General features: G+C 55.4%; 2 protein-coding genes across 2 annotated transcripts in view; both read left to right on the top strand.

Annotated features, from left to right (window-relative positions):
• Positions 1–124: 124 nt before the first annotated feature.
• Positions 125–5,164, top strand: CHEK1 (checkpoint kinase 1). The gene is made up of 12 exons (XM_050322949.1): positions 125–227; positions 640–863; positions 959–1,023; positions 1,190–1,259; positions 1,842–2,030; positions 3,017–3,121; positions 3,214–3,309; positions 3,381–3,489; positions 3,693–3,870; positions 4,060–4,191; positions 4,283–4,384; positions 4,591–5,164. Exons 1-12 carry the CDS (start codon positions 163–165, stop codon positions 4,684–4,686), a joined length of 1,431 nt encoding a protein of 476 aa, XP_050178906.1. The 5' UTR covers positions 125–162; the 3' UTR covers positions 4,687–5,164.
• Positions 5,165–18,068: 12,904 nt separating this feature from the next.
• The window catches only part of CDON (cell adhesion associated, oncogene regulated), a 55,619-nt gene continuing 52,486 nt past the window's right edge, over positions 18,069–21,201 (top strand). Inside the window, exon 1 of the mRNA XM_050323067.1 lies at positions 18,069–18,238. The gene's annotated coding sequence lies outside the window, so the exon portion shown is untranslated. The remainder of the gene's footprint in view (positions 18,239–21,201) is intronic.

Genomic DNA, 21,201 nt, shown 5'->3' with positions numbered 1-21,201 from the left:
TTAAAATGAGGGTGTGGCCGGGCTGGGGGCGTGGCCGGGGCATTGCGCGCGCAGGGCGGGGCGGGGCGCGCGGCTCTGGCGGGAAAAGGCGGCGTGGCCGGAGCGGGGCCGGGAGCGGGGCGGGATCGCGGGCCCGGAGCGGGGCCGGGGCAGCGGCCGGGCATGGCCGTGCCCTTCGTGGAGGACTGGGACCTGGTGCAGACGCTGGGCGAAGGCGCCTACGGGGAGTGAGTGCGGAGGGGCCCGGGGAGGGCGGGGCGGGGTTGCTGCCGGCCGGGTCCGCCCCTTCCCTGCCCCTTGCCCGCCCTGTGCCCCCTCCGTGTGCCGCTTGCGCACCCGCTGCTGGTCCTGTGCCCACTGCTTGCTCGGACATCACATGCCCCGTGTGTGCCCACTGTTTGCCCGCTGTTTGGCTTCTGTGTGCACCTTGTGTGCTCACCTGTTTGCCTCATGCGTGGCCATTGCGTGCCCTGTGTGTGCCCGCTGTGAGCCCTTCTGTGCCCTCTGTTTGGCCACTGCATCCCACTGCGCACCCGGAGCGTGCCCCTCACACACCCACTGCCCCTGCCTCCTCCTGCATTCCCTGCCCAGTCCCTGTGCCCTGTGGCAATATTCCTTGCCCATTCCCTGCCCGCCCAGGGTGCAGCTGGCCGTGAACCGCCGCACGGAGGAGGCCGTGGCCGTGAAGATCGTGGACATGAAGCGCGCGGCCGAGTGCCCGGAGAACATCAAGAAGGAGATCTGCATCAACAAGATGCTGAGCCACGAGAACGTCGTGCGCTTCTACGGGCACCGGCGGGAAGGGGCCACGCAGTACCTGTTCCTGGAGTATTGCCGCGGCGGGGAGCTCTTCGACCGCATCGGTGCGCACGGGGGTGCCGGGGCCCGGGCCAGCCGGACAGCTGGAGTTGTAAATCCCAAAGGATTTGCTCTTCCCTTTCTTGTTCCCCACGCGCAGAGCCTGACGTGGGGATGCCGGAGCCGGAGGCGCAGCGGTTCTTCCAGCAGCTGATCGCCGGCGTGGTGAGGGATCGCGGGGTCGCTGGTGGTGGGGACGCCGGTGGGGGTTCCAGCCCTGTCCTGCCCCTTCCCGGGATTCCCACCCGGCACTGCCCCTTCCCGGGATTCCCGCCCGGCACTGCCCCTTCCCGGGATTCCCGCCCGGCACTGACCTCCCCTCCATCCCCAGGTGTACCTGCACAGCATCGGCATCACCCACCGCGACCTGAAGCCGGAGAACCTGCTGCTGGATGAGCGAGGTGGGACACACACACACACACACACAGAGCCCTCTTGGACTCCCCTTGAATTTTCGTATTTTAATTTTTAAATGTTTTTTCTTTATTTGAATGTTTAGTTTCAATTAGACAGTTTAATTTTATTTTTTTAGGTTGAATTCATGTTCTAATTTGAGCTTTTAGTTCAAATTTTTATTTGAATTTAAATTCGAGTTTTAATTTGACTTTTATTTTTAATTCAAGTTTTTAACCAGAATTTTTAATCTGAATGTCTAATTAATTTTTTTATTTCCATTTTTAGTTGCATTTTAAATTTTAGTTCAGGTCTTTAATTTCAACTTTTAATTTCAATTTTTTATTTTTAACCAGAGTTTAATTTGAATTTCTAATTAAAATTTTTACTTGAACTTTTAATTGAAACATTTAATTTTAATTTATAATTATAATTTTTATTTACATTTTTATACTGATTTAGAGTTTAGCTTGCATTTTAAATCAATTCAAGTGTCGGGGTTTGAATCTGAGTTTTGAATTTTGAATTTGAATTTTTGAATTTTGAATTCACATTTCTAATTCGGGCTTTCCACTCTGTTTGGGTTTCAGACAACCTGAAGATCTCGGATTTCGGCCTGGCCACGGTGTTCCGGCACAACGGGCGGGAGCGGCTCCTGAACAAGATGTGTGGGACACTCCCCTACGTGGCCCCGGAGCTGCTGCGGCGCCCGGAATTCCGAGCGGAGCCCGTGGATGTCTGGGCCTGTGGCGTCGTGCTGACAGCCATGCTGGCAGGAGGTGGGATACAGGGATGCATGGAATGCACGGGGGGCACACATGGTGCTGGCAGCAGGTGGGAATACAGGGATGCCTCTGGGGATGTATGGAATGCAGGCGAGGGTGCAAAGGGCATTTGGCGGTGCAGGAGATGGAGGGGTTTGTATGGAATGCACGAGGGGTGCATGTATGGAATGCAGAGAGGATGGAGGCATGGAATGCACAGGGGAAGTACGTGGAATGAAGAAGGGTGCACATGTGGAATGCAGAGGGGTGTATGTGTGGAATGCATGAAGGATGTGTGCATGGAATGTGTAGGGGATGCTCGTATGGAATGCTGGAGGGGAGGTGTGTGGAGTGCACCGAGGGATGTATGGGATGGGGAAGGAGCACGTATGAGATGGGGGGGATGCATGGAATGCACAGGGTAGGGATGTGTGAAATACAGAAGGGGAAGGTGTGGGATCCATGAGGGAGATGTGAACTGCAGGGAGAGGGATGAATGGAATGTCCATGGGGATACATGGAAGGCATAGGGGGATGCAAAAGGGGAACGTATGTGATGTGTAAAGGGGGTGTATGACATGCACAGCAGAGATTTGGGATGCATGAGGAGGCGTGGGATGCATGGGGGAGGTTTGGAATGCATGCAGAGTATGTGAGATGCATAGGGAGGTATGGGATGTGTGGGGAGCACGTGGGATGCACAGGGAGGAATGAGATGCATGGGGAGGTATGGAATGCATAGGGAGATATATAATGTGTGTGGGAGGTTTGGAATGCATGCTGAATACATGGGATGCATAGGGAGGTATGGGATGTATTGGGGAGGTATGGAATGCATAGAGGGGTATGGAGTGCATGGGGAGGTATGGAATGCATGGGGAGCACACAGGATCAGCACCTGGCCCGGGGCAGGGACAGCTGGCACACCGAGTGCCGCAGTGCCCCGTGCGTGCCCGGGGCTGGTGGCACCGCGGGGTGACGGCAGTGGGATCCCCCGGCAGAGCTGCCCTGGGACCAGCCCAGCGACAGCTGCCAGGAATACAGCGACTGGAAGGACAGGAAAACCTACCTCCCTCCTTGGAAGAAGATCGATTCTGCCCCCTTGGGTGAGCAGCCAGCACACCCATCCCTGTATCCATATTTGTGTACATCCCCACGTGCACACACCGCCTTGCATTCCACCCCTGCGTCTCCCCAGCGCTGCTGCACAAGATCCTGACGGAGAGCCCCTCGGCGAGGATCACCATTCCCGACATCCAGAAGGACCGGTGGTACACCAGACCCCTCAAGAAGGGTAAGGGGCCGCCGGGGAACGCGCTCGTGCCCCCGGATTTGGGGGTGACCGCCTGTCCTGTCCCTTTGCAGATGTTAAGCGGGCTCGGCTCTCCTCGGGAGGGGTCACCGACTCCCCCAGCGGCTTCTCCAAGCACATCCGATCTGATACAGACTTTTCCCCAGTGAAGGCCGCTCTGGGGTGAGCCTCCACTTCCCTACACTCGGGTTTGCAATTCCTTGTGCCCCACAGGCCTTTCCCGGCGTTTTCCCCGGGAGGTGGCTGGGTGCAGACCCCTCACACAACCCTTGTGATCACCCCAAACCCTGCAAAATCCCATGCAATTCCCAGGCCGGGCTCTCTCCGGCATCCCTAACCCCCGTGTCCCCACCCTTGCCTTGCAGCGAGGACAAGGCGAGCTACTCCACGTCGCAGCCGGAGCCCGGCACGGGCGGGATGCCCTGGGAGAGCGGAGCAGGGAGCATCGACCAGCTGGTGCAGGGCATCAGCTTCTCACAGCCCGCCTGCCCCGACCACATGCTGCTCAACAGCCAGCTGCTGGGCACGCCGGGCTCCTCCCAGGTCAGGGGCTGCGGGGGCTCCTGCGATTTGGGATGCAGCTGCTCCGAGCGCCGTCAGGGGGTGCAGCTTCCCGCTCTTTCCCTGCCGAGAGCCGGGAGTTTTGCCGAGCTGCGGCCGGAGCTCGGTGGGGTTTCCCAGCTCTTCGGCGGGGTTTATAACCTTTGGGGGGATGTGTTTTGGGGGCTGCAGAGCCCGTGGCAGCGGCTGGTGAAGCGGATGACGCGGTTCTTCACCAAGCTGGACGCCGACGGCTCGTACCGCGCGCTGAAGGAGGTGTGTGAGAAGATGAGCTACGGCTGCAAGATGAGCTGCACCAACCAGGTGGGGACCAGGGGGCCGAAATCAGGGGGATGGGACCCTCCCCTGTGCCGTTGCATTGGCAGGTAACTCAGGGCACCCCTCCCTTTTGCAGGTCACCATCTCAACCACGGACAGGAGGAACAACAAACTCATCTTCAAGGTGAACCTGGTGGAGATGGAGAGCAAGATTTTGGTGGACTTTCGCCTCTCCAAGGTGAGCAGGGGGGCGGGTCAGGGTGGGCACTCGATGGTGGGTGCTCAGTGTGGGAGGTGGGGTTGGGCAAGGGAATGAAGAGCCTTGTAAAGTGGGTGCAGAACCTTGCAGGGGGGGTGGAAGACCATGGAAGGTGGGTGTGAGGGAATGGAGAAACATTCAGGGGGATGCAGAGTGATATAACCCACCCGCCTCTCCCTGCACAGGGTGACGGCCTGGAGTTCAAGAGGCATTTCCTGAAGATCAAGGCCAAGCTCAGCGACATCGTCAGTACCCAGAAAGTCTGGCTGCCCGGCACCTGAGCCCCTGCACCCCTCCTCCTCTTCTCCTCCTCCTCCTCTTCCTCCTCCTCTTCTTCCTCTTCCTCTTCACTGGGCTGCAGCAGCAGCACTGAACACCGTGAAGGTGCCCAGCCAGGTGTTTTAGATTTGGAAGGTTCAATAAAGCTCGGGGGACACGAGCGATGCCGTTTCCCACAGGGGGGAGGCTGCAGGGGGTTGTTCCCTCCGGAACTGCTGGTGGAGCAGCTTTGCTCAGCCAGCCTCAATCCCACTCCGGGAACTCTGCCCTAAACCAGCCCCAGGGTTTAGGCACTGACCCCCCCACCCCTTGCCCCACTACCCCCCCTCCCTGCCCTGTCTCAGGGCAGTGGCTGCCCTCGTTTTCCAGCCTCTCTTAATTGCTTTTCTGAAGGACTAACGAGCCCGGGAGCTGCCAGGGGTTGTTAGCGCTGGAGCGAGAGAGGAGAGCCGGGGATTAACCCCATTCCCCCCCCCAAAAAAAGAGCATCCCCCCAAAAAACCCACCCCAGGGTGCAAACCCTGAGGCATCCCCACAATTTCTCCCCCAAAGCTGCGTTGGCATTTAATTATTGGGGTAAAAAAAAAAAAAGAACCCACTTGTTTTGCTTGTCTTCCCCCTTTCCTTTGGGTTTTTTAATATCCCTTCCCCCGGTTCTTTTTTTGTTTTCCTGGTGGGAACCCCCCTTGGGCGAAGCAATTAGCGGCGATTTTTTAATTGCATATTTATATTGCAGCTGGGGAGCGAGACCCCGGCAGCGGGCGAGGGGGAAGCAGGAAGACGCCGCGCTCCCGACCTTGTTTGCTTTTCAGCCGGGATTAAGCGCTTTTAATTGTCCTGGAGATCACAGATTGTGGCCGGGGGGGATAATTAGGCTGAATACAGGGTTTTCTGGTTCATTCCCCCCAGGAATTTATATTTCTGAGGGCTTAAAAAAAAGTAGAAAAGCTTCGGGAATGCCTCAGGTTGTGGAGGGGCACAACTCGTTGCACGAGTGGGTCTCGCTGTCACAACAAATTAATTTTTCACCTGTTACCTGCTGGAAGTGGGATATTTTGGGGAGTCACAGGCACATTCCCTCCTCCCCAGGATGCTTCAGTGCTCCACCCTGGTCTCACACCTTAGCCAGGCTTGATTATCCCACAGGAATTTATTTTCAACCCTAATTTTTAGGGGTTTGTGGTGTGGTTTTGTTTGGTTGGTTTTTTTGTTTTGTTTTGTTTTTTAACTCCATAGAGGAGATTATTTTCCGCTTTCGGGGTCCGGGGGGTGAAATGCGAGGGGGATGAAAGGTTTGTGTTGGGATGTGGCCGGGTAAGGGGGGCTGTGCCGAGCGGGGCCCTGAAAGCGCCCTTTGTGCGGCCCCACCGGGACCCGGCGCGCTCGGAGCCACCGGAGCGTGGCAAATCCCAAAACCAACAGCACGGCCAGGCCTTCTGCCCCCTCCTCATCCCGGATTCATGGCGCTCCCGCGGGCACAGGGGGGTCCCTCAGCCTCGCTGCGGCATCCCAGCGGTGGGGTTTGGGATGCACGGGTAGGGACGGGCTGGTGGATGCAGGAGGGAGGGACCAGGATCTAGAAGGTAGGATTTAGGGTGTAAGTACGGGATTTGGGGGATGGAGGATTTAGGGTCTAGATGGGGATGTGGGATTTAGGGCGTGGATGCAAGACGGAGAACTTGGGATGCAAATGGGGGACATAGGATTTGGGATGTAGGTGCTACATGCAGGATTTGGGGTGTAGGTGCAGGATGGATTATTTAGGATGTAGATGTGGGATGCAGGATTTGGGGTGTAGATGCAGGATGGATTTGGGATGTAGATGCAGGATGGAGGATTTAGGATGTCAGTGCAGGATGGGTGAATTTAAAACAGGATGGAACATAGGATGTGGATGCAGTATAGAGGATTTTGGATGCAGGTGTGATACCTGGGATTTGGGATGTAGCTATGGGACGTAGGATTTAGATAAAGGATGGAGCATTTAGGATGCAGATGTGGGATGTAGGATTTAGGACAGATGCAGGGTGGGGGATGAAGGATTTAGGATCTAGATGGAGATGTAGGATGTAGATGCAGGATGTGAGACAAAGAACTTGGGATGCAAGTGTGGGAATCCATATAGGATTTGGGATGTAGATGTAGGATTTTGGGGTGCAGGATTAAAGATGCAGATGTGGGATGTGGGATGTAGAATGGATAATTCACAATGTAGATACAGAGTGCAGGAGAGCCTAGGATGCAGATTCAGGACATAGGATTGGGAATGTAAATGCAGGATGTGGAATAGAGGATTTGGGAGGCAGGTGGAGGATTTAGGATGTTGATGCAGGACACAGAATGGAGAATCCAGGCTGCAGATCTAGGATGGAGCATTTGGGATTTAGATGGGGACATAGGATTCAGGATGCAGATGTAGGACATAGGATTTAGGACACAGAGGACAAGGGGAGAGAGGATTTAGGATGTAGATGCAGGACACAGGATGAAGGATTCAGGATGCAGATGTGGGACAAAGGATTTGGGATGCAGCTGCAGGGTGCCAGATGCAGGGGCTGCAGAAGCAGGATTTAGGCTGCAGATGCAGATTTAGGATGTGGGATGCAGGATTGAGGATGCAGACACAGGATTTAAGGGGGAAAAAATAAAGGATTTAGGAAGCAGATAGAGGATTTAGGATGCAGACACAGGTTCCCAGATGCAGGATGGAGGATTTAGGATGCAGATGCAGGTTTCCAGACACAGGACACGTGACACGGATGCAGGACGCGGGAGAGGGGATGCAGATGTGGGATGCAGAGCACAGCACATGGGATGAAAGGGCAGATGCAGGATTTGGGATGCAGATACAGAGCATGGGGTACAGGAGCAGAATTTAGGGTGCAGAGGTGGGGATCCAGACAACTGAGGAGGGAAATGGAATTTAAGATGCAGAGGAAGGATGCCGGGTACAGGGCATAGGTTGCAGGAGCAGGATTTGGGATGCAAAGGAGGGATGTAAGACACAGGAGGTGGGATGTGGATGCAGGACATGGAATGCAGCAGTGGAATTCAGGGTGCAGATGCAGATATGGGATGGAGGTGCAGGACAAGGGATACTCCACCCCACGGCGCAGCCCCGGCTGTGCGCAGGGACCTCGCGGCACCGCCGGAGATGGGGAGTGCGTGCAACGAGCCGGGAAACGCACATTTCCAAGGAAAAATTATCGCTTTCCAATCCTATACAGGGATTTCGCAGCTCGTCCCCCATCTGGGAGGCAGAGCCCGGCCGTGTGGCCACATCTGCCCGCCAGATGTGCCGGGGAGGGGAACGGAGCCCCCGCGGATGGGAAACCTCCCCGCCCCCGCCCTGCACGGGCCAGGTTGGGAACGCTGCTCTCCCATATCACACCTGCTCTGGGAAAACGCCTGGATGGGAGCGGGAAGGAGGGATTGGATGGGAACAATCCGGCCTCGAAAATGACTTCCATTGCAGATAAACTTTTGTTCTGCGGCTGGGGGAGGGTGGGGATGAGGCACAGCCAGGGTGAGGCTCTAGGGGGCACAGCCCAGTATAGCCCAGTATGGACCAGTGAGGACCCTGGGACACAGGGCCCTGGGAGGGCTGTGGATCGCTGGTGAGGCCGGTCAGACCATAAGGGGTTTTTGGTGCCCCCCGGGTCCTGACAGCAGGACAGGGATGTGGATGCTGGATGCAGGAGGTGGGATGGAGATGTGGGATGGAGATGTGGGATGCAGGGGGTGGGATGGAGGTGTGGGATGCAGGAGGTGGGATGGAGATGTGGGATGCAGGGGGTGGGATGGAGGTGTGGGATGCAGGAGGTGGGATGGAGATGTGGGATGGAGATGTGGGATGCAGGGGGTGGGATGGAGGTGTGGGATGGAGATATGGGATGCAGGGGGTGGGATAGAGATGTGGGATGGAGATATGGGATGCAGGGGGTGGGATGGAGATGTGGGATGGAGATATGGGATGCAGGGGGTGGGATGGAGAGGTGGGATGCAGGAGGTGGATGGAGATGTGGGATGGAGATGTGGGATGCAGGGGGTGGGATGGAGATGTGGGATGGAGATGTGGGATGCAGGAGGTGGGATGGAGGTGTGGGATGGAGATGTGGGATGCAGGAGTTGGATAGGATGCAGGATGCAGAGGCAGGGTTTGGGTTGCAGGCTCAGGACATGGGATGGTGCGAGGTGCAGGTCTAGGAGGGGGAGGCAGGATGTGGATGGACATGGAGGGTGTGGGATGAAGGACACGATGCAGATGCAGGATTTGGGATGCAGATGGGGCATGCAAGAATCAGGAGGCAGGAGGCAGGATTTGGGATGCATGGGGCAGGACATGGGGCGCAGGGCTCACGGTACAGGTGAAGGATTTGGGATGCAGGAGGGAGATGTGGGATGGCAATGCAGCTCCAGGATGGTGATCCACCACTGTGAGCAGAGAAAAATGTCAGAAGCATTTCCCATTTGTTTTTTAGGGGCAAATTTGGAATTTTCCCACTAGCATCAGCTTTTTGGGGTCTGGAAATCCAACAGGTTTCCAGAAGCACTTTTATTTTCTCAACTGCCCCCATCAGCTCGGAGTCTTCAGGACAGAAATATGCATTTGAGAAAAAAACCCTTAAGCTGGAGCAATTCCATCCCAAAACACCCAAATCCAGCATTTCCCTTTGTAAATCGGTGTCTCCCTCCTTTCTGCACAGCATTTCCCACCATGGAGGTGCCTGAGGGGCTGGATTTGCTGCATTTTGAACTCAGGAGATGTTTTAGCTCTCGCAAAAGCATCGCAGCAGCCTCGGGAATGCCGCCACATTAATAAAAGCAAAAATGCAGAGGAGTCTGTTAAGGAAACTCCTGCAAAAATCCCTTTCCAGAAACATCTTGGGCAATGTCGGCTCTGGGTTTGGGTGCTTTTTTCCCCTTTTATTTCATTGGGAAAATGAGTTTTGCAGGTCATCAAGTGCCTGGAGGATGGTGCAAAGTGGGTTTTTGCAGCAGGTTTGGCCCCCCGGGTCCTCCTGTATCGGTGTCAGGGAGGGAGATTGTGGGGAGAAACCTGGAATTTACAGCTTAAAACTGGAATTTGGAGGTTAAAAGCTACAACTATCCCCCTAAATTGGGGGATTGGCATCAGGGATGCAGCCTGGCAGAGATGGCAGGAACGAGGGGTGAGGCCCCAGCGGTGCCTCTTGCCTGGCAGGCAGGAGAGGGAGAAAAATGCTTTAAAAAGGTAAAAAAAAAAAGCTCCAAAGCAGGAGGCTGAGGTCATTTTCTTGGCGAGGAAGTCGGCTCCTTCCAAATGCCTCCGGGTCGGGTTTAATATCAGCAGAAACATTCTTGGGCAGGGCGGGGAGAGAGCGCTGCTCCCACCATCCAGAGCAGACCCTCAACTCCCAAAACACCCTAAAAACCCCTCAAACACCCACCCCCACACACAAAAAATAAGCCCCCAGATTCCCCAGAGTGCTGCTTTGCAACCCCCAGGTGTGGAGTAACTGAGCATTGGGGTAGGAGAAGTGTGAAACCAGCTCAGGGAAGAGGGAAAAATTCCTCCCTGGGAGTGGAGAATTGTGTTTTTAAGTGGGCTCTGAGCATCATTTGGCCCCTGCTGGGAGTTTTGGGATGTGGAGAGGAGGAAAGCGAGGGAATCTGGAAGGGAAAATGCCGTTTTTCCTGTTGTCCTGGAGGGTTTTATCATCACTTCATTCCCTCCTTGATTGAGCATCGTCTTGCTGGTCTCAGGACCCACCAACAACCCCCTTGGGCAAAGGGACCTGGGTGCAAGGAATATCCTGGTGGAAAATGCATCCAAAAGGAGGGGGGGAGATCAGATGGATTTCATCTGCCCTGCCGTGCTCGGATGGTTGAGCAGCTCAGGGACCTGTCAGTGCCTCATGTGAGCCTTTGGCCACCCTGCAGAGCTGGTTTTGGGTTTTCCAGGGATTCTACACAGTAGGAGGGTGGTTTGGCTAAACCTCACCAAAACCCCAACCAGGGGGAGGAGGAGGTGGGAGATACAGGGAAAGGTTATTAAAAAAAAGAGGGAAAACCCAAAAAAACCAGGAGCAGAAGGGGGAAAAGGAGTTCAGGACTGCAGCAGGGCAGGGATGTGGCACTGGCAGGGATGCTGCAGGAAGCAGGGATGTGGCACTGGCAGGGATGTGGCACTGGCAGGGATGCTGCAGGAAGCAGGGATGTGGGGAGTAGCAGGGATGCTCCACCTTGCTGGGGATGTGCATCCCACCAAAATCAAGTCAGATAAAACAACTCCCCAGGAGAATTGGCAGGATAAGCAGCATCAGGAGGGCTCTGAGCCCGCTGTGAGGGAGGCCATGAGGCGATGCTCTGGCTGGGAAGGGGATTTTTCCTCCAGGCTTGCACATTCCTCCCGTCAGCAGTATTTACACAACGGCACCAGGAGAAATCCCAGGTCGGCCGGACCATCTCCCGCTGGGTATCTCCCCAGTGTCACAGCCCCACAGCTACTCGCTCCTTCATCCTGGGTTTTTCTCCCTGATCCATCTGCACCCCATAGTTGCAATCTCCCCCACGCAAAAGTTCTGCTCCAGACATCCCAGAGTGGCCCCTCCCAAAATTTTCCCCAAACCAGCACCGACAGGTTCCCCTTCAGCCTTTTAAAGGGACAGGGTTTGCTATGGGGATGCTCCTGGGTGCAGGGTTTGGGAAGGACTCCCTGGAGTTGCTCCATCTCCAGGTAGTGCTGGAAAGACCCAGGAGCGATGTCTTCTCCTGGAACAGGCACTGGGAAGTGTCACAGTGTGCAGATATTTGCAGGAACGCAGGGATGCAGCACACAGGGGTGTTTGTGGGATGCAGGGATGCAGCACACAGGGGTGTTTGTGGGATGCAGGGATGCAGCACACAGGGATGCAGGCAATGCACGGGGATGTTTGTGGGATGCAGGGATGCTGGCAATGCACAGGGATGTTTGCAGCATCCAAGGCTGTCTGCAGCAGCATGCAGGGATGTTTGCAGCACAGGGGAATGTTTGGATCATGTGGGATGCTTGGGATATCGGCAGCGCCCAGGGCTGTCTGTGGCATGCGGCCACACTGGCAGCTCGTGCGGATGCTCGAAGCCGCTCTGCAGGACCCAGGAGCACCTGCAGCAGCTTTCCAGGCTTTCTGTGCCTCAGTTTCCCCTTCCTGGGAGAGAGGGCTGTGGGCTCAGCCCCTGGGCAGACCTGGCCATGCTGAGGGAGCCAGGCTGGCGGCCCCGCGCTCGGTGCTTGGCGCGCGGCCAGGGCGGCGCTGGGGGCCCGCTGCTCGCCAGATGCGATAAGGAAAGGTTTGGATGAGGCTGGAAAAAAAGAAAGGAAAAGAGGAGCCAGGGGCGAAGGGAGGGGCAGGGGGGAGGGCGGGGAGGAGAAATAAAAAAGGAAAATAAAAAAGCCAAAGCAAAGCAAATTCCTTGGCAAATCAAAGCAAAACGTTCATGAGTGGCCTTGCGTCCAGCCATCAGTGTTGATACGGGGCTCTGGGGAGGAGGAGGAGGAGGAGGAGGAGGAGAAGGAGGAGGTGAGGCAGCACAGGGGACCTGACAGCAATCTCTCTTCATGGCAAAAACCCCATCAGGTTTCCCGGTGCCAGGTGCCAAGGGGGCAGGGAGCCCGTGTGCCTCAGTTTCCCCACCCTGGGCATGCAGGGGTGGGGGGAAAGGGGCTAAAACTGCCTTGGAGGGGTTAAACGGGGAGATTTTCTGCAGGGTTTTATCCAAAACATATGTTTTCGCCACTATTCGAGTTATCTGGGATATTTCCTGCGTGTTTGCTCCTATGGCAACCGGCCCAGCATGAAAGACCTATTTACTGGGCCCGGGGATAAGGAGCAGCCATATGGTGTCAATTTTGAAGGCACTCCATCCCCTCCACCCGTCTCCTGTTCTCCCTCCACCACGGCCTTGGCCCCTCCAGAGGAGTCCACAGCGAGCAGGGTCCAGCTGGGGTCGGGGATGGGCTCTGGCAGCAAGGGGAGGTGCTGTGTTGGGTTTGGGGAGCTCAGAGAAGGTGGTGATGAGCTGCAGCAGTGGCCTGAGATCCTTCAGGATCCTTCAGAACACAAGGATGGACTGAAGGTACCTTCAGGATCTTCCTAAGATCCTTCAGGAGATAGGGATGGAATGAAGGCACCTGCAGAATCAGTCTGAGGTCCTTCAGGAGACAGGGATGGAGACAAGGGATCTACAGCACCCGATCTGGGATCCGTCAGGAAGATAAGGTTGGACCTGCAACAGTGAGGTCTGTCCAGGAGAGAAGGCTGAGGACAAGCTGCCTGCATCATGGGCCAAAGGTCTGTTCAGAAGACAGGCCTGGAGACCTGCAATGTCATCCTGAGGTCTATCCAGGAGACCAGGCTGGAAACAACCCACAGCAAGGCTCACTCCAGTTTGGCCTGGAGCAGACAGGTGCTGGGGAGGTCCCATAGGCCATGGAGACCTCTTATCACCCCCAGAATCCACTGCAGGGGTGCAGGGAGGTCTGTCCCACCCTCAGCAGGTCCAGGTTCCTCATGGAGGTAACCCCAATGCCCTGGGAAACCCAACAAACACTGCACGGGGACATTCTTTGCTCCTTCCTAAAGGCTGGGGGAATTTTAGACCCGGTGCCAGAGCAGCCCCATGGAGTTAAACAACCAAAAGACAGGGAAATGGGGCAAAACTGCCCTATAGTCTGCTGAAAAAAAAAAAAAAAAAAAAAGGAATATTTTCTAATAATTCTAATTTTCTTTTGTTGCCACTGGCCATTTGCCGCCGGGGAGATGATAAAGCTGGGCAGGACCAGGCACGGCATGGGACAGGGGATTTTGGGAATGATTCACTCCCAAAGCCTCCTGCAGAGGTATTTCAGATGAAAAAAAAAGAAAAAGAAAAAAACCAGCCAAAATAGATTAGTTGGGGGAGGGTTAAGAAAAAAAGAAGTTTTACAAAAGTGACCCTTCCCACCAACCTTGCCAGTTTTCCTTTTATTAAGGAAAAAAAAAAAGGCTTTCAGCCAAAATAAATGTTTGCAATGAAAACGTGTGTTTGGGTCAAAAAGCCACTTTTCACTGAGGGGGAAAAATAAACCAACAAAAAGAAAACCCATGAAGGCTGGTAAAGATCTCAGGGAGATAGAGCTTCTTTGGAGCCAACATCTCTCCTTCTTCTCCTCTATCTCCTCCTCCACTTCTTTCTCCTTCCCCTTCTCCTCCTCCTTTCCCCTCCTTCTGTTGTCTCATCTTTTCTCTCCTCATCATTTTTATCTTGTCTTTTCCCATCTCTTCATCTTCACCTTCTCTTTCCAGGTGATGTTTCCACACGTGCTCCACCTCAACACCCTTCCAGCCCCTGTGCCCCATTCCTGCTCTGTGCCTCAGTTTCCCCACTCACTCACATGAGCACATTCAGTAGCTGGTGCCACTCAACGTCGCCTCCAGGGTACCAGGCTGGGACCTTCTGTCCCCTCCCAAAAAGGACCCACAAACCTTCCCCCAGTGGAGATCGTTGGGTATCAATGGGCAGTGTGGGGCTGGCTGGCAGACACGGGGACTGGGACATGGGACTGGGACAAGGGACCTGCTGGGGACTGGGTTGGGGTGATGGGACCTGGACAAGGTACCTCCCAGGGACAGGTGAATGTTGACTGGCACGAGGTACCTGCTGGGGACAGGATGATGGAGGACAGGACAAGGAATGTGCTGGAGATGTGGAGGTGGCAACTGGAATGAGGTACCTGCTGGGAACAGGATAATGGGGGCCAAGACAAGGTACCTGATGGGGACAAAGCAAAGGAACCAGGACAAGGAACCCAGAGGAGCCCAGCACTGGTGACAGTGACCACTTGTGGTGAATCACAGAATCAGGGAATCAACCAGGTTGGAAAAGACCTCCAAGGTCATCAAGTCCAACCCTTGATCCAACCCTGCTGTGGTTCCCAGACCATGGCACTGATGCCACATCCAGGTTGTCCTTAAACACCTCCAGGGCTGGTGACTCCACCCCTCCCTGGGCAGCCCATTCCAGAGGCTGAGCACTCTCCATGGAAAAAATTCCTTCCTGATGTCCAACCTAAACCTCCCCTGGCTCAGCTTGAGACCCTCTTGTCCTGCTGCTGGTTCCTGGAGAAGAGACCAAGCCCCACCTGGCTCCCCCCTCCTGTCAGGGAGTTGCAGAGAGTGCTGAGGTCTCCCCTGAGCCTCCTCTTCTCCAGGCTCAACAACCCCAGCTCCCTCAGCCTCTCCTCACAGCACTTGTGCTTCAGTCCCTTCCCCAGCCTCATTGCTCTTCTCTGCACCTGCTCCAGCCCCTCCATGTCCTTCCTGACCTGAGGGGCCCAGAGCTGGACACAGCACTCCAGGGGTGGCCTCCCCAGCGCTGAGTGCAGGGGAACATCTCCCACCCTCAGTGGTGGGTGAGGACGGGGGTCCCCACCCCGCTCCCCCCCAGCCCGCGGCGGTGCCGGGCGGCTCCCGCGGGGCTGGGAGCGCCGAGGGCCGGAGCGCCGGGAGCTGCCGGCTCAATGCCGGGGCCTCGCTCCCACGAGCGGATGAAAGGCTCCCTGTCCAAACGGCATTAGACGCGCTGCGAAGGCTCATTCCCGATCGGTCACGCTCCGAGGCGCAGCTGCAAAACCCCCTCCGGGAGCCCGGGATGCTCCGGGGGCTTTGTTCGGAGCAGCCCCGCTTCCCGGGGAACCGTGACAAGACGATGGGATTACGGGGCAGGAGAAATAAAATAAAATAAAAATCAAGCTCGGCTTGGGCTGCGCTGGCTGGGCGGAAAAACAAAGGGGACTCTCGAATTCCCCCGTGCTCCTGCCGGGAATGATGGCCCCACTGCGTTCGGGGAAGGGGCACAGAGAGGGCTTGAGGGTCCCCAAGGAGGGAGAACGGATTTTTGGCGGTGTGTCCCCCCCATTTCTGCTCCCAAATCCTAGCACTGAGTGAGCAAGGAAAAGGAGGAAAAACTCACAAGGAAGTAGACCTTATGAGGAGGGAAAACCTTGTGGGAAAGGAAACTTCAAAAGGAGGAAAGCCTTGCAAGGAGGGAGAGCCTTGCAAGGAGGAAACCTCCAAGAAGGAGAATCTTACAAGGAAGAAACCTTTACGTGGAAGAAAACCTTTGGATGCAGGGAAATCTCGCAAAGAAGGAAAACCTTGCAAGGAGATAAAACCTTACAAGGAGGAAAGCCTTGGGCAAGGAAGGAAATCTTGCAAGGAGGAAAATACTTGAGAGGGAAAAACCCTGAAAGGAAGTAAAACTTTGCAAGCAGGAGAAATCTTGTGAAGAAGGAAACCTTGCAATGAAGAAGTCCTTCCAAGGAAGGAAACCTCACCAGAAGGAAAGCCTTGCATGGAGGAAAAACTGAGGACGTAGGAAAAAGCTCGTATGGAGGAATATCTTACAAGGAGGAAAACCTTTGATTAGGAAGGAAATCCTGCAAGGAGGAAAACCTTGGAAGGAGAAAAACCCTGTGAGGAAGGAAATGCTGCAAGGAGGAAAAACCTTGAAGGAGGAAAAACCTTGCAAGGAAGGAAACCTCTCAAGGAGGAGATTCTTGGAAGGGAGCAGGTTGAAGGGAGTGGTTCTGCACCTTCCTCCCTCCCGGCACAGAGCCCGGCACGGTTTGGCCGAGGTTAATTGGGTTAGAGCAGCTAAAGGGCATAGCTTGTCCCGGCGCCTGCTCCCTAATGAGCATCTCATTTGAATCTATGCAAAATAGCAGGGAGCATGGAGACATGCTAATTAAAGCGATTGCTGTTCGCTAATTAAGCAGCAATTCCCCTGCCCGACAGGGTATTCTCATGCAAATGGAGCCTGAGGAGGGGGGAAATCACCCCCAAAATCGTGCAGGGAGGAATCTCAATTTGGCACCACCCCACGTCTGTGGAGCACCTTTGTTATAATCCTCATTTTGAGTATTTTTACCCCAAAAAAGCAGACTTGGTCTCTTCTGTGCTGAGAGTGATCCTCAAGCCCTCGGCCTTTCCAGTGGCTGCCACAAACCGAGTGATTTAACACTTGGGCTGAGCCAACTCTGATTTTGATTCATTTGAGAGTGTTTTCTTCAGATTATGGGATTTCTAATCCACCAAAGATTTTTCTACTCTTCGTTTTCTCTTTTTTTTTTACCCTTTTACACTTGTGGAAATAATGACGTCCTGCAGGAAACCTGCTGAGGGATAAAATTAGGGCTGGTAAACACAGGGTAGTGCAGTGTATTGGTCTTGCAGGTTTGTCCAAAAACCAAGAGATTTTGTTCCAAGTCTGTTTCTTTTTAAGCCTATTTCTCCTTTATTTTTAAACACAGGAACTGTATTTCTTTGCAGCCTGCTCTGTGTGTTGCTGAAGCCTTTCCAGGCAAAACCCTCCTCAGGATAAATCCCTTTCCAGCCACCACATGTGGATGCGACCAAAATATAGCAAGTTATCCCCACTCCCCCCCACAAAAGGCATGTTGGTCGTATTTTGGGTGTATTTGAGGCCTTTTGGAAGGCCCGCGTGCACAGGTGTGTGCTTGCACAGCTGCCAGGGGCTCAGTGCTCCATAGGGAAATTCTCCTTCAGAAGCCATTTGCTTCACCTCGGGCTCTTGGGCTTTGCTGGACACCCGTGGAGCACCCTGAGGTTCCTTCTCTCCATATTTCCTATCCCAAACTCTGTGTTCTCTGTGTCTGTGGAAATGTCTTGCTTAAAACGTAGGGAATGGGAACTTGGAGCACCACGGTCTAGTGGAAGGTGTCCCTGCACACGGCAGAGGGGCTGGACCTGCAGAATCTTTCTGGTCCCTTCCAACCCAACCCATTCTGGGATTCCACAATGGAGACACCCGCTCTTGATGGGATGACCTCCCCCACCGTGGAAAAACCAGCTCAGTTTTCCACCTGAATCCCAGTCGGCTGGCCAGGAGCCGCATCAGGGACCTCCCTTTATCCCAGGGCTGGCTGCGGGGCCGGGCGGGTCCACGGTCGCAGGGCTGCAGAGGAGCAGGTCCCGCAGATGCACGGCCTGCAGGGGACAGGGCCGTGGGGTGCGGGGCGGCGTGGGCACCTGCTCCCGGGGGTGCCGGACCACGCATTCCCTGTCCCGCCTGTTCCCTCTCCGGGTTTGTTCGGGTGCCCGGTCCCGCGCGTTCCCGACCCCGCGTGTCCCCGGTGCCGGTGCCGGGACCCCACACCCACGTGCACCCCCCCCCCGCTCCCTTAAAGGGCCCGCACCGCCGCTCCCGCCGCCCGCTCCCCCCCTCCCCAGCGCGGTGGGCCCGCCCGCCGGGGCACCCGCGCTTGCTCCCCCCCTCGGCCGGGTGGTGGTTCGCTCCGCGGGGCGGGGCGCGGCGGCGGCGCCTCCCCCGACACGGGGCGCCGGTGGGAGCGGGGCGGGGAGGGCGGCGGGCAGGGGGGAGATAAGCGGCGCCGGGCGGCCGGGCGGCGCTGGATGGAGGCTCCCGCCCGCCGGGACGCCCGCCCCAGCCTGGAATGTCCTGGCGAGCCGCCGCCGCCGGCGAGCGGGACCGGCACCGGCAGGACCGGGACCAGGGAGGGGGCGCGGCGCAGAGGTAACGAGCGCGCGCGCTTCCCGCCGCCGGCGCGCGAGCGAGGGGGGGGCGCGCGCCGGGAGGGGCTCCGTGAGGGGATCCGGGATGGAATCCATGAGGGGATCCGAGGGCTCCGGGAGGGGCTCCCGGGGCTCCCCCGGCGCGGCCGCAGGTGCTGGCTCCTGTCAGCCCCCGGCGCCGCCCGGCTGCGCTCCCCGGTGCCGAGCAGCGCTCCCCGGTGCCGAGCCCGCTCCGCCGAGCGGGACGAGCCCCCCGAGCCGCCGCCGCGCTCTGATTTACGGTCTCGTTTCTCCCCTTGAAGGAGGTGCCGTAGAAAGGTTGGGTTTGGGGTCGGGTCCAGCCTTCTTGACCGCCCTAAGATTGCTAGCTTCGGTGCTTTTAACCTGTAAGGTCACTTTCCTCCGCAATTAGGGCGGTGGAAAATCGGTCCCTGAGGCGGGAGGTGGTGTGTGATGCCTGAGGACTCCGGCTGTAAAGCATTCTGGCATCTTATCTCTAATTATTACCATTATTGCGTTAGGCTGCCTCCATCCTTATAGCCACACGATTCTTGAATTTTAAATAACTTTCCCGTGCTTTGTCTGTTTCTTTGCCAAAAATATATATACAGTTCCTGACTTCTCATGGAAGAACTTTCCAGCCGTGTATTCCATACTTTCAGTACTGATGTTTTTTAAACCAAAAGAGACGTGGTTTTCACTGCTGGGCAGAAAACAGGCGATGTTTATTTTGCCCCCGCCTTGCATCTGTGTAAAGGATTGGTGAAGGGGGTAAGGTGATGGCTTAATGTGGCTTTTTCTTTTTAATTATTATTTTACTGCTTTCCCCCACTGTTTTGCTGCCTCTGGGAAGGAGTAGCTGCGCCGAGCCTGGGGCTGTAAAGCTGTCAGCTCTTGAGGGGCTGTTTACTCAGCGAGCTCTATCTTTCACACATGCACCAGAAATACAGTTTACTAACCCAAACACCAGCCAAGGTTACCCAAGAGCGCGGAAACTTCGGTTCTCCGGGGTTTTATCCCCCGTGGCCCAGCATTTGCTTCGAACAAAGCAGGTAATCCTGGGGTGCTGGCGCTCCCAGCCAAGCTGCCTGGAGCCCGGCGGCTTTTCTGCTCATCTCCCACGGCTCGGGAGAGTTTTGACAGTTGCGATTTATGGGATGTACAGGAGGAAAAAAAGTGCTTTTGTGGTGGTGGTGGTTGCTGAGGGCAACAACCCGCTCCTTGCGTGTTACAAAAATTCGCGGTGAGCGATTTCCCGGCACGGTTTTCTTGAAGCTTTTCTCTTAAACCTGATATTATTTGCCCTAATTACACCCAGCGTGCTTTTGTCCCCCCGAATTGAAACGGGCGGCGAGCGCCGCGTGTGAGTCAAGCGCGTTGAAACCAAAGCCTGCTCTTTCGAAGCAGTTGCAAGCCTGTCTTGTAGGGAGGGCTTGGTAAGGGAGTGATGAGAAAGAAATAAACATTTTTGTCCCCTAGTCCCCACCCTCCAAAAGAAGAGGGAAGCTTCTGCCTGGCTTGGTCCTGCATCCCAGGAAACCCACAGGTTTATGGAGAAAGCCGTGACTTGCCCAAAGCCATTTAAAGTGGATTTACAGATAAAAGTACCAAGGTGGGATCCGCTGGGTTACCTATTGTGTTAAAAGGGATTTTTTTTTTTTCTCTCTCTCTTCAAGGGATAGGAAATGAGAGATGGGCTCTGGTTTGGAGGGATTAGTAACTCACCCGAGGATGAGTGTGGTGGCTTTGTTGCTTGGATTAATGTGATTTACACCCTTAAGCTGCCCCAAGTGCTCCTAAACAGCCATGCCTGTATGTGCAAGGTGAAGTGTGGGAGGGCAAGCTCAGATAGGCCACGGGAAGCAGCTTGGAGGGTTGTTTTTTGCCATCCTTCACGCAACCTTGGTGATCTTTCATCCTTTTTCTGTGGTGGGACACCAGCTCTGCGTTCCTTGCCCACCAGCCCCTCAGGATGCTGGTGGTGGGGTTTGGTCCAGACCCCTCCTGTGTGCTCCCTCTGCTGGCTTGCTGGGCTGCACTGGTGCTAAACTTTGTGGTTTTTACCCCAAAACTGAGGAGGGTGGTGAAAAAACACGCAAGGAGAGGCCTGACTGTGCTGGGGTGAGTCCCTCCAGTGCTTTCATTATCTCAAGGTGTGCTGTAAGCCCATAAACTGAGGCTCCTGCTTACTTTGGCTCGCTGGTGTGTCAGAGGAATAAGGCAGCTGTGCTCTGACTTCAGGTGATGTCACTTGAGGATTTTAACTGTCAGAGCTAAAAAATACCCTGGCTTGTTTAAAGACTGCTTCTGCAGATGTGGGAACAGGGGAGCAAGGCAGTGGATTGGCCCGTGTGAGCGCACAGCCGCTCCGGGGTCTGGCATCTCATAAATCCCCCTCTGCTGTCCCCCAGCAGACCTGCTCCGCCTGACGAGGCCTCGGGCGTGCCACCACTGTGACATTAATTGGTGGCTGCTGGAGGTAAGGCACTGCCATGAAGTGAGAGACTAGCAAGGCTTTGGTGCCAAAAAAACTAACTGCGAAGCGTGTGACGATTAAATAATTTTGGGAATAAAGCTGCTTTCTGATGCGATGGTACAGTCAGCAGCACCTTCTCCCGCGTGGTTGTTGGTGTGACTGGGTAGGTATGGGGTAAGCTGCTGTGATTTTGGGTTGTTTGCAGGGCTGGGTGTGAGGGGCTGTGGGTGCTGAGCTGATCTCTGAGTGTTTGTCGTGCACATGTGTCTGTCTCTGCTGCACAGCAGGCTTTATGGAAAAGGTTTATGCAGGTCGTGTGAGCTGTTTCTAATTCTGTATGAGAAAAGACATTGAACTTCACATGGGTTTTCTGTATCTCCCACTAAACCTGCTTTTCCACACCTTCTCCAAGAGTTCCTTTACCTCCTCTCATTTTGCCAGGCCTTTCAGCCTGAGCTGGAAAATCTCCTGCTGTGCATCTTCCTCAC

Source organism: Myiozetetes cayanensis, unplaced genomic scaffold (genome assembly GCF_022539395.1).
Source record: "Myiozetetes cayanensis isolate MyiCay16 unplaced genomic scaffold, myiCay2020 scf29, whole genome shotgun sequence".
Taxonomy (NCBI): domain Eukaryota; kingdom Metazoa; phylum Chordata; class Aves; order Passeriformes; family Tyrannidae; genus Myiozetetes; species Myiozetetes cayanensis.
The sequence above is the reverse complement of the archived record's forward strand: the minus strand, read 5'-3'. Positions and strand labels throughout refer to the sequence as shown.